The 16,952-nt window shown below is 38.5% G+C and overlaps 1 protein-coding gene across 2 annotated transcripts; it reads right to left on the minus strand.

Annotated features, from left to right (window-relative positions):
• Positions 1-43: 43 nt before the first annotated feature.
• On the minus strand, positions 44-14,590 carry rrbp1b (ribosome binding protein 1b). Of its 2 annotated transcripts, XM_051909323.1 has the most exons (28): positions 14,438-14,589; positions 11,744-12,455; positions 11,485-11,633; positions 11,276-11,398; positions 10,356-10,508; positions 10,142-10,260; positions 9,693-9,846; positions 8,996-9,134; positions 8,680-8,831; positions 8,525-8,562; positions 8,054-8,161; positions 7,854-7,916; positions 7,709-7,769; positions 7,588-7,622; positions 7,398-7,485; positions 5,805-5,897; positions 5,538-5,630; positions 5,249-5,353; positions 5,075-5,164; positions 3,038-3,130; positions 2,894-2,956; positions 2,625-2,717; positions 2,378-2,461; positions 2,240-2,305; positions 1,875-1,958; positions 1,025-1,105; positions 786-929; positions 44-480 (listed from the first exon to the last, which is right to left on the minus strand). In XM_051909323.1, exons 2-28 carry the CDS (start codon positions 12,420-12,422, stop codon positions 445-447), a joined length of 3,186 nt encoding a protein of 1,061 aa, XP_051765283.1. In that variant the 5' UTR covers positions 12,423-12,455; positions 14,438-14,589; the 3' UTR covers positions 44-444. The 2 variants fall into 2 exon arrangements, with proteins under 2 accessions (XP_051765283.1, XP_051765284.1); XM_051909324.1 differs by lacking the exon at positions 2,240-2,305 and having other exon boundaries at positions 14,438-14,590.
• Positions 14,591-16,952: the final 2,362 nt, after the last annotated feature.

Raw genomic sequence — 16,952 nt, forward strand, 5'->3', positions numbered from 1 at the left:
TTTTGAACAGTAGTCCAAGTATAAATTACTCTTATTTTTAAGTAAAGAAGACCAACCCACAATTTTTTATACACATTTTATTATTATTATATCATCACCTTTGTTAACTTAGCTTGTAGCTTGTACTGCATTGCTGCAACATGAAATGTTCCTTCCTTTGACTCTTATGAGAACATGCAAACAAAAGATAAAAAGACCGATCGCACAAATCATCATGTGCTTTTTCACTCAACCATTTCTCCCTTTCAACACTGATTGGTTCTGCGATAACTTTAGGAGGTGTTCAGTCACCTAATAACGGCTCCAACAAAATGTATAAAATATATTATGCTTCCTCCCTTAAAAATCCTAAAAACAGTCGGCACATTTAATACAGTAGCAGAGAATACAAAAGCAAATAATGCATAAGAATAATTAAGGCACAAGGTTGTTGGATTTATTCTGTCAAACAGACGTTCCTTCTTTTGACTCTTCAGTATCCTGTAGAGAAAATAAAACGGATTAGACATTACACAAATCAACCTCCATTTAAAGTCACCATGAGATCAAACCACAAGAATCCAATCATTTCCCCATGAACAAAATCAAGTTCTACCCTACATTTGTTCTTGTTCAAGAAGGCGTTTCACTCAGATATTCATCACAATAGGAAAGAAAAGACTATCACATTTATGTCAACTTTAAATGTTACTGATATATTACATATAATATATATACATACACGTTTAGCATAGAAGGCCTTACATTTTTGGTGTTTTACTCTTGTGATTGTATGGAGTGTTTACCTTGTCCTGTAACTGTTCCTGCAGGTTCTTCACACCCTCTTTCTCTTTGTCCAGCTCTTCCTGAGAGCTCTTCAGGAGCTGCTGCAGTTCAGAGGCGGCCTGGCCGAGGTCTCGCGTCAGCTTCTTCTCTTTCTCCAGTCTCTCCTGACATAGACGCACACAAAACACACACCGTCAGAAAGCGCAGTTCATGTATATGCTGGTTTACACCTGAAATTGTGAAGAGGTGTTGTAGGAACCTTCAGCTCTTCAGTTGGTCCTTCTCCAGCAGCTTTCAACTCTTCTAACTGAGCCTCGAGATCCCTGACGTACTTCTGAGCCTGAGTGGAAAAACACATGTGTGAACACCCCAAGAATCTCAAATTCTCAAAGAGTTTGAATAATATTCTAATTGAAATGTATTTAAAAGAAATTTAATTAAAAATTAATATAAAAAATAATAAACTAATTAAAAAAAAAAGAAGAAAACAAAAACTAAAATTCAACTTTAAAATAAAATTAATCCAAAATAGATTGAGATCAACTGAAATGAAAATGAAATATTAAATATTAAAATAAAATTACATTAATTCAAAATAAAATCAAAATGAAACAAACCCAAAAAAAAAAAAAAAAAAAAAAAAAATCAACCCAAATGAAAATCAAATTAAATTTTAAAACAAATTTTATTTAAAACAAAATCAATTCAAACTTAATCACATAAAAAATTATTAATATAAAAAATAAATATATAAAAAAATAAATTCAGTTCAACTATAAAACAAAATACAAATATTTTTATACTTCATAATAAATCAAGGTAAACAAAAATGGAAATTAAATTTAAAAGAAATCTTAAAATACTATAATAACTGTATTTTAAAATAAAATTAAAAAAATGAAATGAACCAAAAAAACAAAAAACCTATTAAAACATTAAAACATTTTATTAAAATAAATTTATCTCTACATCTATAACAACAATACATTTAAATTAAATTTAAGAAAGAAAAAAAAAAAAGCCTAAATCAGAGTCCATAATACTAAATGGACTTGCTTCTGTCTTGTCATCCAGCATTAAATCATCCAAACAGCCCTCTAAATAGTCACCTGTTCATAGTTGTTTGCAACCTGCTGTCGAGTGTCCTCTTCTGTCAGCGGTTTATTTGTTGCCTCCTCCAGCTGCGTTTTCACCTGTAAAGTTAGACATTAAGGAGTAGAGATTCAAGTTTTGCCACAGTTACAATACCCACACACAGCATATGCACACATGTACTTGAGCTGCTGAAGACAAAAATGCATGCCAGGCAGAACATAATACATAACAGACATGCTACACCCTCCTTCACCAAGAGCCTTTTATCAATGACAAAGACACAGGATGCACGAAACGCACAATGGGAGATGAAAAAGACTGAAAGCCACTGCAGCAGATACAATTAATACACATGAATACAAGCACAACCAGTATTGACCTGAGTGGACTCTGTGCTCTTCTCGCTCTCTATTCGCCGAGTCACTTCCTGTAGTTCCTGCTTGACCTGTAATGCACAAATGTCACTCAAAGTAGAAAGCTTCATGTGCAACATAAGACAAAGCGATGTTAAACTTACCAGTGAAAGTTCTGCTCTCTGTTCCTGAGCCTCTGCTTTGGCAGATACCAGCTGGACCTGAGATTCTGATAACAATGCCTTCAGCTGAGAAGAATATGACAACATATTCAAATGTTAATGTAAACACCAGTGAGACGTTTAGACACATCTTTTTAATAAAACTCATTTAAATAAACATTAATATAATATACATGAATTTACATTTCTGTTCAAAATGGAAAAACAAGCAAGTCAGTGAGTCGTTTACCTGAGACATTTCTTCTGCGTACGTCTGACTGATGGTTATGGACTCCAGTTGTTTCTCCAGCTGGGCTTCTAAAAGCATCATCTGCCCCTTCAGCTAGAGAGAACAGAGGAACAGTAAGTTTCTACAAGAGCAGCGTGAACATCCGTCAAAGCTTCTCCTTTTGCATTTCACAGAAAGAAAGAAACTTAGACAGGTTAGGAGCAACATGAGTCAGAAACCTGATAACAAGTCCCCAAAACCAAAGAACAATGGCAAATGAAAGCATGAACCTGATCCGTGTCCTGTCTTTCCGCATTTATCGTCTCTTCCAGCACCTTCACCTGATCCAGAGCCTGTGGGAGATCCACAATTCAGCACAAATGAAATGTAGTAAACAATCACGCAAATCCAGCGTCAGTGAAGGATGTTCTTACCGTCTGTTTTTGCTGCTCAGCATCTGAAATCTTTGACTTCCACATGAGCTCGCCGTCCTCCACACTCTTCTGCAGAACTTGCAGCATGCTCTCCTGTACAAAAACACACAACGTTCAGCCAAAAACCTTTTTAGGTCAAGGATTTTCAGACTGGAATCCACAGACCCTGAGGTGGCAATAATGGGGGGTTTAGCAATAATAACAACATTTACAGACATTGATATCATTACAGTTTCATTCTGCTTCCCAAAAACAAACATCAGAACATTGAAGGGATAGTTGAACTTAAAATGAAAATTAAATGGATAGTTCACCAAAGAATGAAAATTATCCCATGATTTACTCACCCTCAAGCCATCCTAGGTGTATATGACTATCTTCTTTCAGACGAACACAGTCGGAGATATATTTATAAAAAAAATAATAATAATAAAAAAAAAAATAATCTCTCTTCGATGCTCTGTAATGGTAGTGAATGGGACCCAATATTTTGAAGCCCAAAAAAAGTGAATGCATCCATTATAAAAGATATCCACATGGCTCCAGGGGGTGAATAAAGGCCTTCTGAAGTGAAGCGATGGGTTTTTGTAAGAAAAATTTACATATTTAGAACTTTATATAATAACTGACTTCCGGCAACAGTTGTCACATGTTCTCGAGAGAGTGGCGTTCCAGCATGTAACATAGGATGTTGGCATAGTGTAAGCTTCAGTGAGAAGTGACGAACGCGGAAGCGCAGAGGAGACAGCAAAACAAAACACCTGTCGCGAATTTTGCCCAGCCCCATTTATCTGATAAATCTGCATCTACTGTTTATGACAGTGAACATAATCTTATGATTTTATGTAAGTTGAAGCATCCTGGATAGACGCATAAATGCACCATTTTAAGACAATTACAAATCTACAGTATAGCTAAAACAACTCACTTCTTTTCATGGTTTTCCATAGCTGTAAACAACGCGTAGATTCGCCTATTCTCATGAGATTTGCCTATTCTTACCGGAGCTTAAGCTACGGCTATTACCAGAAATCAGTTATTATAGTTCATAAAGTTCTAAATATGCATATTTTTCTTACAAAAACCCATAGTTTCACTTCAGAAGGCCTTTATTCGCCCCCGGAGCTGTGTGGATTACTTTTATGATGAATGCAAGCATATTTTTGGGCTTCAAAATATTGAGTCCCATTTACTACAATTACAAAGCTTGGAAGAGTCAGAATATTGACTCCGATTGTGTTAATCTGAAAGTCATGTACACCTAGAATGCCTTAAGGGTGAGTAAATATAATAAGGGTGAGATCATTTTCATTTTTGGGTGAACTACCCCTTTAAGTCATTATTTACTCACCCTGGTGTTGTTCTAACACTGTATGTCCTTCTTTCTTTTATGGGTCACAAAAGGAGAATTTAAAAAAAAAAAAAAAAAAAAAAAAAAAAAGTCCCACTCGAGCTCGTCCATATAATCGCAGTGAATAGCGACCAGCATCAGCCTTTTTTAAAAAAGACGCAAAAGTCTCACAGAATGATCCCATGCCGTATATTCCAAGTGTTCTGGGGGTGTGTGATAGGGTTTGGTGGAAAACACACCAAAATTTAATGTATTTAACAAAATTCTTGTCATTGGCCATTGGTCTTCTGTGCATGGCTGCATGACGTGTGTGTCACTATTCACTCATTGCCATTATATGGATGAGTGCAAGCGGGGCATTTTTACAAATTTTGTGGTCCATAAAAGAAAGAAGGGCATACGGCATTATATAAAAAAAGAAGTTTTTACAAGTTTAAAGTTAATTTTTGCAAAGTGCTCTAGAACAATACTTTTTCTCTTCAGATATATACTGACATTTTTTGGCTTGGATGTATCAAGATTTTGTTTTTGGTTTTAATTTCAACATGGCAGCCATCAGGAAGGGGGCTACTTCTAAATCTCATGCAAGAGTAAATCAGTTTAAACATCTGTCAGTTTCTCAGAAAAAAAAAAAAAAAACCTGCTGTAAAGAATAAAGTGTGGTTTTTGTTTGCATGCCACCGTACCGTTTCACTGAGAGTTGACCTGTACTGCTCACACTCAGCCTGAAGTGTCCTCTGTCTCTCCTCTGATTGGGCAAGTTTCTGCTGCAGATCCTGTAACATATTCAGATGAACATGAGACATGAGAAGAGAATAACCGTGCATTGCAGGTTTGTGTCCAAAGAGATGATCTCTCACCGTCACATCTGAGCTTGATGTTATGTGCTGCTGTTCTGCTGGACTCTGTTGATTTTGTGTCAGTGTCATCTGTGCTTCATGTGTGAATTTTTCCAGCCAGTTTGTCTACAACATACATATGTGTTCATTGCAAATAATAATAAAAAAATATATACACAATGCTATTTAATTTAATTTTATATTAAATTACCTGTGCTCTAAAGTTATTCACATTAAATTTATTTCACAGGTTTACTTTGCACAAAAAAAAAAAAAAAAAAAGAAAGAAAAAAGAAACGGGAATTCTAACCTGATGCATTTCTATGCTGATGTGAGGGAAGAGCGTCTGGAAAGCATTTCTGGTGTCTGTCTGGAAAGAGCTCAGCTGCTGCTCAACTTCACTCTACACACATATAAGCCTTTGATCACTAAATTAAATACCACACAAAATGTTTAATAGTCTTAGCCAACTACAGCATTTTGATGATAATGAACATCATTTATCATGGTTTGTGTGTATTGTGTAGATATACAAGTAAGTGCATGTTTATACAGTGCGTGTTTTTAACAGGGTTACCTGTGCGGCTTTGGCTTGGCTCAGTCTTTCTTCACTCAGCCTCTCAGCAGCAGCTAGGGCCTCCACTGCAGCATAGTTTTTATCTCGCAGTTCCTGAACACATCACAATAAGATGTGGATGGATGGGTAGTTAAGAGATGAATGGATTGAGGGATAGATAGACAAGTAGTTAAAGGCATAGTTTCACCCAAAAATTAAGATTATCCTATAATTTATTCACCATCAAGCATCCTACTGTAGTGTATATGACTTATTTCAGCCAAACACAATCAGCTTTATAATTGGAGTGAATGGTGCCATTTTTTTTAAGCCCAAAAAAAGCACATCCATCCATCATAAAAGTAATCCACAAAGTAATCCGGCTCCAGGGTGTTAATAAAGGCCTTCTGAAGCGAAGCGATGGGTTTTGTAAGAAAAAATAACCATAATTATAACTTTATAAACTGCAATCGCGTTCACGTGAGAGTCAAGTTCTGGCGTGTGACGTAGGATGCAGGAGTAGAATAAGCTTTAGTGAGAGTAGATGCCTCTCACGGTTCAAACAAATAGGGCTGGACAACAAACTCAAGCTCCTCTGACATTTCTCTTTAAAATTCTCATTTTAGACTTCTAATTCATGACCGGTGTTTTGTTTTGCTCTATCCTCTGCGCTTCCGTGTCCGTCAATATGTCCTGCGTCGGGTCAGATTTCACTCTTCAACCGGAACTAGACTCGCATACAGCCATTACCGGAAGCCAGTTATTATAGTTTATAAAGTTATAAATATGGATATTTTTCTTACAAAAATGCATAGCTTTGCTTCACAAGGCCTTTATTAACCCCCTGGAGCCATATGGATGGATGCACTTGTTTGGGCTTCAAAAAAAGAAAAATGGTACCATTCACTTTCATTATAAAGCTTGGAAGAGCCAGGATATTTTTTAACATAACTCCAATTGTGTTTGACTGAAAGAATAAAGACATATACACCTAGGATGGCTTGAGGGTGAGTAAATTATGGGAGAATTTTCATTTTTGGTGAACTAACCCTTTAAATAGGAACTCAGGTAATCGACATGGATGGACGAGCAGGTTAGATATGGGCAAATGGGTTGGGCAGATATGCATGGATGGGCAAGTAGGTATGGATGAATGAGTGGGTATATATATGGACAGACAAGTTAAGTAGATGGTAGTTAGATATAGATGGACAAATAAGTTCAGATATAACAGTAGGTAGATATGGACATGGGGGGTAGATGGATGTAAAGGTAGGCTAGATATGGTCAGACAGTGTGTGGATATGGATGGATGAGTAGATATATTTGAATGGGTTGGGTAGATATGGTCAGACAGGCTTGGTAGATATAGGCAGATATGTAGGTAGTTATGGACAGACAGGTTGGATAGATTTGAGGAAGTTAGATATATGGACAGGTAGATGTAGACAGACGAGTAAGTAGATATGGACAAATTGGTTAGATATGGATGGATGGGCTGGGTAGATATAAATGGACACATACATAGGTAGAACAGTAAGGTAGTTAGATGTAGATACAGTATGGACAGGTTGAATACATATGGATGGACGTGTAAGGTAGAGATGAACTCACATTGCTCTTGGCCTTCACTCGCTCCATCTCTTCTTTAAGCTGTTGAAGTTCCTCCTCCAGCGAGATCATGCGTGCGTCCTTCTCCAGACTGACAGACACAAAAACAAAAGTCAGTCATTATCAGAATCATCCATGGGGGGAAAAAAGACAATAAATATCTGAAGGAATTGACAAAAGAAATTTCTCTTACTTCTCAAATGGCGGCTCAGCTTCAACAGTATCAGCCTGTGGATTATATATAAAATTATAAACCAATTCACATTGTATTACACACATGCAAATATTAATAAGTCATAATATGCCCCACTCACGCTTTCATTCTTCTCCAGCTGAGCCTGTAGAGATGCCACCAAATCTTCCTTTTCTTTCAGACTAATGGATAGTGAGAAATACATTTATTTAATCCAAAATGTCTACAAAATACACTTAAAAGAAAGCATCAGCTATATTGTATACCTAGTTTTAAGTTGGTCGATCTCAGCTATGTATTCCCTCCGTTCTGTGTCCGCCTCATTTACCCTGAAAAACGAGTCCATGTTTAGATGAGACACCAGAGTAGCACATTCAGACAACTGAAGTCCTAGTAGCAACGGGTGTGATAGAATCCATCTTAGTTTAAAGATATATTCATCAGTTTTAAATAACAAAGGCAGTACCTATTCTGAGTTTCCTCAGCCTGAGCTCTCTTTACTGTGTCAAGCTTCTCCTTTAGCTGATTAAGCTCCACCTCCAGTGATGTCAGCTGGTCCTCCCTCTCTTTCAGACTGCACACAGTATATCAAAACACTGTGAATGTGATTTCACCAAGTACAACATGTTCCTGGATCAACATCTTTGTTGATCCTGAAATAACATTCCAATCAACCAATAAGAATTGAGGGACAAGTTTACAGTTTATGTCAAGTTTAGACTTAGAACCAGGGTTAGGTGCTTCTACATCAGTGTTATTCACACATTTCCCTCTGATTTTAGGGAAAAGTTATGGATAGGGTTAGGTTTAGGACTAAATTTTCAGGAAGGAATGTTGTTCCAAGAACATGGACACTCACATTACCATTAAACTTTAAATACAAAAATTAAACTAAACATAGTAACTCAATTTTATGAATCCAAACAGTTCACAATACCTGCTCCTCAACTGTTCAACCTCCTCGCAGTTGATCTTCTACACATCAAAAAAAAAAAAAAAAATGATGGGAATAGTATTATTTGTCATTCCAAAAGTTACATGTAGTACAGTGCATTGCATTGACAACTAGATTACAGTGCCAAATATTTGTACCTGGATTTCAGCCTGTACTGTTGCTTCTGTTTCCACAGAGGGCTTTTCCTCAGTAACCTGTTGTGTCTGAGACATCCGTGCTCTCAATATCTCCAGCTCTTCACATCTGTCTTTCAGCTCTTTTTCTGTAACACGCATACGCTCTTGGAGTTCTGTAAACAGATGTAATTTCCGTCATAAAGGTACAAAAACATAAAATGCTACAAATAGACTATGGCCCATTTAAATGTTTTCTTTACAACTCACTTTTTCCATTTGGGAATTGAGGGAAATACATATAAAGTGAAATAAGATGTGTTTGTTTGAGTGTACTGACCAGTAAGGGTCTTGGTTTGCTCTTTTGCTGCATCTACTTGAGCCTGTAGGGTGGTGCTGCCGTGCTGAGCCTCACGGAGTTCCTCACAGACTCGATCCAACTTCTGCTGCAGAGCCTGCTCTGCCTCCACACGGGACGCCTAAACACAGACAAAGGAATGGTTCACTCTAAAACAGCACCCTAAAAGTAGTTCAATACAGCCATATAATACTTTGTGCAAGAAACCAAAATTGATCTAAAATTCAAAGCAATTGTATAGATTCACTTAGAATATAGTGCTTTTTTGTCCTTTTTGGAACCTGATAGCCCCTGTTCACCATTTACTTTCATTGTATACAATAATGCAAGTCATGCAGGTTTAGAACAACAAATGTAAAATGACAGAATTTTCATTTTTGGCGAACGGTCCCTTTAATATCAAAGAATGTATTATTGCTAAGCATCCAACATGGGAGTTTTAACCACAGGGGTTTACATTTCTCGCATAGCTAAGCTGGGGGAAAAAAAAAAAAAAAAAAAAATACCCACCCACACACAAACAGACAAAATGTCCTGAGAGAATCACAAAGACAGATTGCTTTGCTTTTAAAGGATATGTATATGGTGAAATTCCCATCTAGGGTAACAGAATTGTCATGGTACAAAGACCACAATCACCTCAGAAAGATGAGATAAAAGGAAAAAAGTCAGGGCATACTTGGGTTTGCGCTAGCTGTTCTTCAGCAGTGGCCATCTTGGTTTCAAAAGCCTTCCTGCGCTCTTCCTCAGCATGCTGAGCAGCTGTGCGCTCATTCAGCTCTCGGTTTAGACGCACACAATCCTGACGCAGCTTTGCCAACTCTGCATTCTGCCTGTGCATGTGAAAAAGCCACAGATTCACATAAAAGAAATGGTTAGATAAGACATTTTATACCTGGAGGCAGGTTTAATGTGCATGGCTTTCAGAGTGACTTTTTCCAGCTGATGAATGACATAACATTGACAGCCAATCAGAATTCTCTCTAAGTTAAAGCGTTATAAGTGTGCGCTTATAATAAACAACATTATCACCATTGGTGTTGGTATTCATGTCCTTAGAGGGGCAGAAAGGGTTAACCCAAAATATTGATACGTCATCGGTTACACTGTGAGGGATGTGCGTAATACCTGCTTTCAGCCTGGCTAGTGGCTTGATTGAGGGCATCTCTGAGAATAGAGTTCTCTTGCTGCAGACGGGCCAGCTGAGCATTCGGTCCATTCTCCAACTGCTCTTGCAGGCTTTGGATCTGTGGAAACACACATAAACAACACATTTAATAACCTAACAACATACAACACAGCATAGTGAGAGGGAAAGTGTGAGAGGCTGGTGATTTGTGACCTTGCTGTTGAGCTGTTGTTTTTCGTTGATGTGCTCCTGGTAGGAAGTCTGCATAAGAGCCTGTAGAGCTGAGATCTCCTGGCCACGGGCACTCAGCTCAGAGCTCATACGGGTCTCTACGGATGTCATCTTGCTCTTTGCAGAGCTCAGCTCCTATTGGCCAAAGCAGTGAGAGTCAGAGATATAGTTCATGACCTAGACCCTCAAGGTTAATGACATTTTTACAAATAGAACATGTTCCTGATCAACGTATCTACCAACCAATCAAATTTTTGAGATCAGGACAGGGTTAGAATTAGGTGCTTAGGGTGGGGTGTTCTCAAACAATCATATCTCTGATTTTACGGTAGTTAAAGGGATAGTTCACCCAAAAATGAAAATTATCCCATGATTTACTCACCCTTAAGCTCTACCAAGTTTTATAGTGGTAATGAACAGGGGGCCTGTTTCAAAACATGCCCCCCCTTCACTGCCATTATAAAGCTTGGTAGAGCCAGGATATTTTTAAATATATCTCCAATTGTGTTCATCTGAAATGAGATAGACATATACACTTAGGATGGCTTAAGGGTGAGTAAATCATGGGATAATTTTCATTTTTGGGTGAACTAACCCTTTAATGGTTATAGTTGGAGTAAAGGTAGAAACAGGGTTAAGACTAGTTTTCGAGATTAACATTGCTCCATCCATTCTCCAAACAGTTTGTTCTTTGTAGGTTTGCAGGGATGATGGAGCATATCCCAGCATCTCAGGCATAGGCAGGGAAACACCCTGGATGGATGGCCAGTCCATCACTGAACATTGCTCCAGGACCAACAAAAAGATTTTTCAACAGTCACTCATAACCTTGCTCTCAAACAGCTTGATCATGAGTAAAAACTAGTTCATTTGGTTTACTTGTATGTGTTGCCATGCGTTACCTTGGTAAGCTCTCGGACACGGTTTTTGGCTGCAGCTACGTTGCCCTGCTCAGCGGTCAACTGCTTTTCCTTCTCTTCCAGCTGCTTCTTCAATGCCGCCAAGGGGTCACCCTTCTGAGATGCCTGCCAATGAGAGAAGGAAAGAGATGTGAGTGCTAATAGAAGAAGTACTAACAGTTTGAAGGGTTCATTAGATGTAGACTTCGTACCAGTTGCCAGGAGTCTTTTCCTGCCTTCTTGCTGATGATCTCAAAGAGTTTCTGTGTCTCAGATTCACTGAGCGAAGCACTATTCAGACTGGAGACCAGAGTTTTATATGGTGACGGCTGGGGGACATCGACCGTTTCCACAGAAACCACTTCAAAGAAACTCAAAATTAGGATGGACTGATGAGGGTATTGTGAGTAGTGCAAGTCTGAACCACTACTTTTACAACCATCCTAGATTAATATGACCAAGGAGACTCACCTGGCTCAGACTTCTTCTTAGACTTCTTCTTGGTTGGAGCTTCAGTTTTGGGTTCTTCAGCTTTAGGGGGAGCAGCAGCCTCAGGAGCAACTGCTGCTTTCACCGCCACCTCAGCAACCACTGGTTCCACCTTAACTACAACTTCTGGGACCTCCACAGGCTTGATGGGAGCCGGTTCCACCTTGGCCACCTTCTTCTTTTTCTTCTCTTTTGGGGAAGAAGCAAGTGGAGCCACCACAGCACTTACAGTGGGAGGGGCAGCACACTCAACAATCTTAGGAGTGGGTTCAGGTACAACTGGCTTGGGCTTAACTTCAGGTTCAGGCTTGGGAACAGGAACAGGTTCAGGTTGGGGTTCTGGTTCAACTTGGGGTAATGCTTTGGGCTCACTGTTCTCTACCAGATGTTCAGGGATGGACTCGGGCTCAGATTCTGGAAGGTTCCCATTTGGCTTGTCCTCCTTCTTCTTGGCCTTGTTTTTCTTTTCAGATGGCTTTTTCTTCTTGTCAGAGCGCTGTGGTTGGGTCTTGCCTGAGTCTTGCCGTTGTTTGGCCAGGGCTTCTTCGTAAGATGTCTCCTTCATGGAAAAAGTTGAAACGAGCGTAATGCCAATGGCGGAGAACACCATGAAGCCACCAAACACCACAATTCCCAGAGTTTGAGGGTCGTACACGTCCATCTTTGCTCAGTCCTGTCCCTCCTAATCCTGATCCTACAAAAGTACAAAAGCCATCAGCACCTTGTAAGAAAAAGGCTATACTCAGATGTGCAACAAGGACTATTCAATGCTAATGGACAACAACATTCTCTGAACATTTCACACAAGAAGTTGTAGTCTGACATACCATAGAACCACTGCTAAAGTGTTATTTTGAACATTTTTTTTTCACAGATAAATGCCCCAATTAATAACTCCTGTACAATCATAGATGTCTTTAATAAATGCACAATGTTTTGAAAGATGTTCTTTTTTAGAGTGTTTTCACATTAAAAAAAAAAATACACTAAAGTTTTGTTAATGTTTCATTCGCTAATACGACTGTGGTCTAGGACTTTATACTGCCACCTGTATGCGTAGATGCAGCATTGAGAAAACAAAAGCTTTCAGTTACTGACAGTCATCAGTTCTGTCACCTATAAATCATTTATTCTGCTTGGTCGTGTATTATTCATTTGACTGGTCATGTATTCGGCTTCCACGAGGGTGCAAAAAAAGATAAATAAATAATAAAAAAAGACCCTTTGTTGCAGAGTGCTGACTGAGTGGATGTCAGAAAAAATGATGCCTTGAGACAGTGTGAAAAATCTCTCCCTCTTGCAAATTTTGAAAAAAGAAGAGTTATTTTCACTGAAAACAGCACCTCCATATCTTTGCCCACTAGAGTTCATGTTATGCAACACCCCGCTGAGACCACACTCTTCAGCATTCCCTCACACAAACAGAGAGGGGCATACATGCAGTTTCCAGGGGACAGGTCTGTGTGCAGCAGACCACAATAACCTTCCCCCAACCTCACGTTTGTACTAGCCAGTGAAACTCTTGCCTGGAATTTCTAGAGAGGGGGTCTCTAAATATCTGCCTGAGGCACTCAGGTAAGGGGGAGTACTGACTGGGCTTGAATGAAATACTCTTAACAGCATATGCATTATAATATATGCACTGCTTTGCTTTTTAGTGAATAGCCTAAAGCAACCCATTACAAAAAAGCAATATGACTGTAGTGATGGCACAGTGATATCAGATGGAAATTCCACAGTACTTGTACTGAACAATTACCATGGTATTTATGGGGTACTTCAAATTTCTTGCAAATATTTTCCTAAAATGATTGATGTGGCTATCTATCCTAATATGGGTCCATGTGACAAACTGAAGACACAGGAAATGCAGAGCTCCTATACGCAGGACACACTCCACATCTGAGTGAAAGGGGGCTGCTTTCCTATGTCGGACATTAACCCTTTCAGCAACGTCGCATAATGTTACATAATAACGGCTGAAAGAATTTTGTCTTTAAAAAGTATTTCTGGGAACTTTGCCATATGGTTATTTCTCCTCCATGTATCCCCTTAATTATATTTCTTTGCTTTGATATACTCTGAAAGTTTAGGTTTTTTTTTTCCTTTTAACTAAATCAGAGAATATTAAACACATTTTCATGCTGATTACAAAAAAGGCAAATGTAAAATTTGTAAAAAGTGAAAGTAAATTTTGGATGATTATTACCATGATTCATTTATTACTTTTTTAGGACGATACAATTAACTTTTGGCTAATTTTAAAATTATTAAAAACCCCAAAATGATTTTGCTCTTGCTCTTATGGTTGATGAAGCATCTCCAAACTCCAAAAGCATATTAAATCAAATGTAAAAGACACAAAACAAACAATACCGCTACTTAAAACGGTAAAAAGCCAGTAAGCACAAGACAGAAAGACTAAAACTATAAAGTGGCAAAGTCAATAAAAGCATCAGTAAGGACACGTACTCTCGAGCAGAGGAAAATGCTTTGAATGAGATCAAATACACAAGTTCAAACTATCTGAGAATACAAAACTTTTTTTAAATACAACCTAAACAAGCAGTATTTCAACAAAACAGTTTGCCAGACTGACAAACCTTAGCCAAATAATAGAGGAACTGCATTGGTGGTGGAAAAAATACTTCAGAGTGATAAAAAGCGTGCGCTTACCTGCGTTCAAACTCACAGTGATAAAGAATCGCCGCTGACTTTTGGAGTCGTGGCACTTTTTGCGAGTTGGCTCAGCGCCTGCTTCTGAAGCTTATCCGCGACCTGATGCTGACATCTGATTGGATAAACGCCTGTCAATCAAAGCCCTTTAAACCAACCGCGTCACGCGTAGTATCCAAAAGCATACAGTGGGAAGCGTAGAGGGCTGTGAGTATTCGGTAGGACGTCGAATGATAAAATTATGTAAAATATAATCATAAAACAGCGAATGTAATACTTCAAAAGCATTATTTAAGCATTAAAGTAATCAATTTCAAATGTACTTTAGTGGTATCATAGTACAGTTAGTGTTGTGGTAGTTTGATGTCAGAAACACCGGGCTAGTCACACTTTTTACTCAAGTGAATATTTTTCTAAGTCTGTTTTTGTTAATGCAGAATAGACATATCAAGTATATTCATAATCAAACATTATTGATAATTCTTCCCTAACATAGTACATAATAGGAGAATTGCCCACAGTTTTTTTTTTTTTTTCTTCTCTCAGTCTGAAAGACTTTAGTGATCATGTCCTTGACATGTATTTGCCTGAAAGTAAGTCAAATATGGTTTGACCCAGGTCAGTGATTATCAATGGGGGTAACTCTCAGTTCCCTTCTGCAATGTAAGTCCAAGAGTACCCCCATACCCCCCACCCCCAGCTAGCAATTGAAAAACTTATTATCTTTTCCCTGTCAGGTTGAATAAAGCTTAAATGACAATGTGTTCCTCTCAAACATGTGTAAGTGATGTAATTATTAGCTCTAGAAAGACTTCCAGTAATCTGAGATAACTACAGTTTACACTGAGTGCAAAATCAATAGTACTCATGCATGAGTCTTACTCTTCCCAAAAAGCATGTTTTACCCCAGTTATTCATTAAGTAAACAAGCGGGGTCCTTGGCTGCCGTCTGTTTGCTAAGGATTAAAGTCTTTGCTAACAAACTTCTATAATATTTGTAATGTTTGTATGATTATTATAAGTGGTGCTTTCTAAGGTGCACCTATTATTCCACATACTTAAGGTTAAAGATCTGAACAAACCCATAAGATTGAGTTTTAAACTTCAGTGCGCAACTCATCTGCACTGTTTTTGCTACGGGTTTAAACATATAGCTTATTGATGTGCAACTACCAAATTATGTATATGATGATGTAATCTCTTCCATTTAAACCTTGTATCAGTTCATGTTCACCCAAAGCTTTGCTCCAAAGTTCATTGAGCGTTCAAAGATACATCTAAAACACTGTTAACACTGTACACATCCACCCACTCACACGAACACAGAATGTTTCTTTTTCTCAGAAAATGTTTAAAGTGAGGCAAGGTAAAACATTGTAGCTCATCTGGAGGGTGGAGGTTCACACATCATTTCCAGACCTGATAGAGAAACGGATAGTCTACAGATAAACAAACAGCCAGGGAAGCTGTTTACTTAGTACCAAGACATTTATTCCCATGCTTATTTCTTACAGGATGCTGCTGAGTAGCACCCAGCTGAGAAGTCTACTTCACTTTCAAGGTGTGCTGATGGGGCGGCACATCGAAACGGCATGAGACGGACTGAAAAAATTATGAGACAGGAGCCACTATTAAACCTGTTTCAGCAGCATTTCCAAGACAAAATTCCTTATGTTCAAAGCTAGAACAGTACAAATTGAAAGTGTCAAGGCAACATGCTTAGGGTTCTCCACTTCCAAAATCCCTGTTGGAGCCCCAGCAGTTTATGGCCTTTGGGAACAACCACATCTGCCAACAGCGGTAAGCACAATTACAGAGCAGTGGAGGTGAGGGGGTGGAGTACGGCGTGTTTGGGACAGCTGGATGTTTGCTTTAGCTGTCACTGACGAGGGGTGTTCCATCAAACAAACCTTTATGGCAACCCCACAGCTGAGGAACTCTGAGCACCAGATGTGCATGTTCATCCTTCTGAGGCTTTGACTATCGCACATACATATTTTCCACATTAAAACAGCATATGGTTCCTTCACTTGAAGAACCTTTGACATCAAATGACCTTTCAAATGCACAAAAGGTTCTTTATTTTGGAAAACATTTTAGATTTTAAAAATGTTCTTCAAAGTAAGAAAAAGGTTCTTTGGGGGAACTAAAAATGGTTCTTCTATTCGGCATTGTGGCAAAATCCCCCTTTTTGGAGCATTTCCATCCAAAGATGCAAATTTAACTTGTGTGCAAAACTTTCAGATGAAGAACCGTTTCCATCCCATGTGTTCAAGAGAACAAAATCGTCACTTCCTGGGAAATTGGAGCAAAATATCGGTAATAAAAATGGAAGTTGCTGCAATTGGGGAAGCCACTGTAACTCTTTTTTCCTCCATCATAAATGACGAAACACAATGTTATCTTGCATTCGGATGCCTGGTGTTTGTGAACACAATCGTGAAACGGTTCTGGGAGGTCATTATAGCAATTTATTCTGATGGCAGACTTTGGCTCAGGCATTTCAGAATGATCA

This window comes from Ctenopharyngodon idella, chromosome 10 (assembly GCF_019924925.1).
Source record: "Ctenopharyngodon idella isolate HZGC_01 chromosome 10, HZGC01, whole genome shotgun sequence".
Lineage (NCBI taxonomy): Eukaryota > Metazoa > Chordata > Actinopteri > Cypriniformes > Xenocyprididae > Ctenopharyngodon > Ctenopharyngodon idella.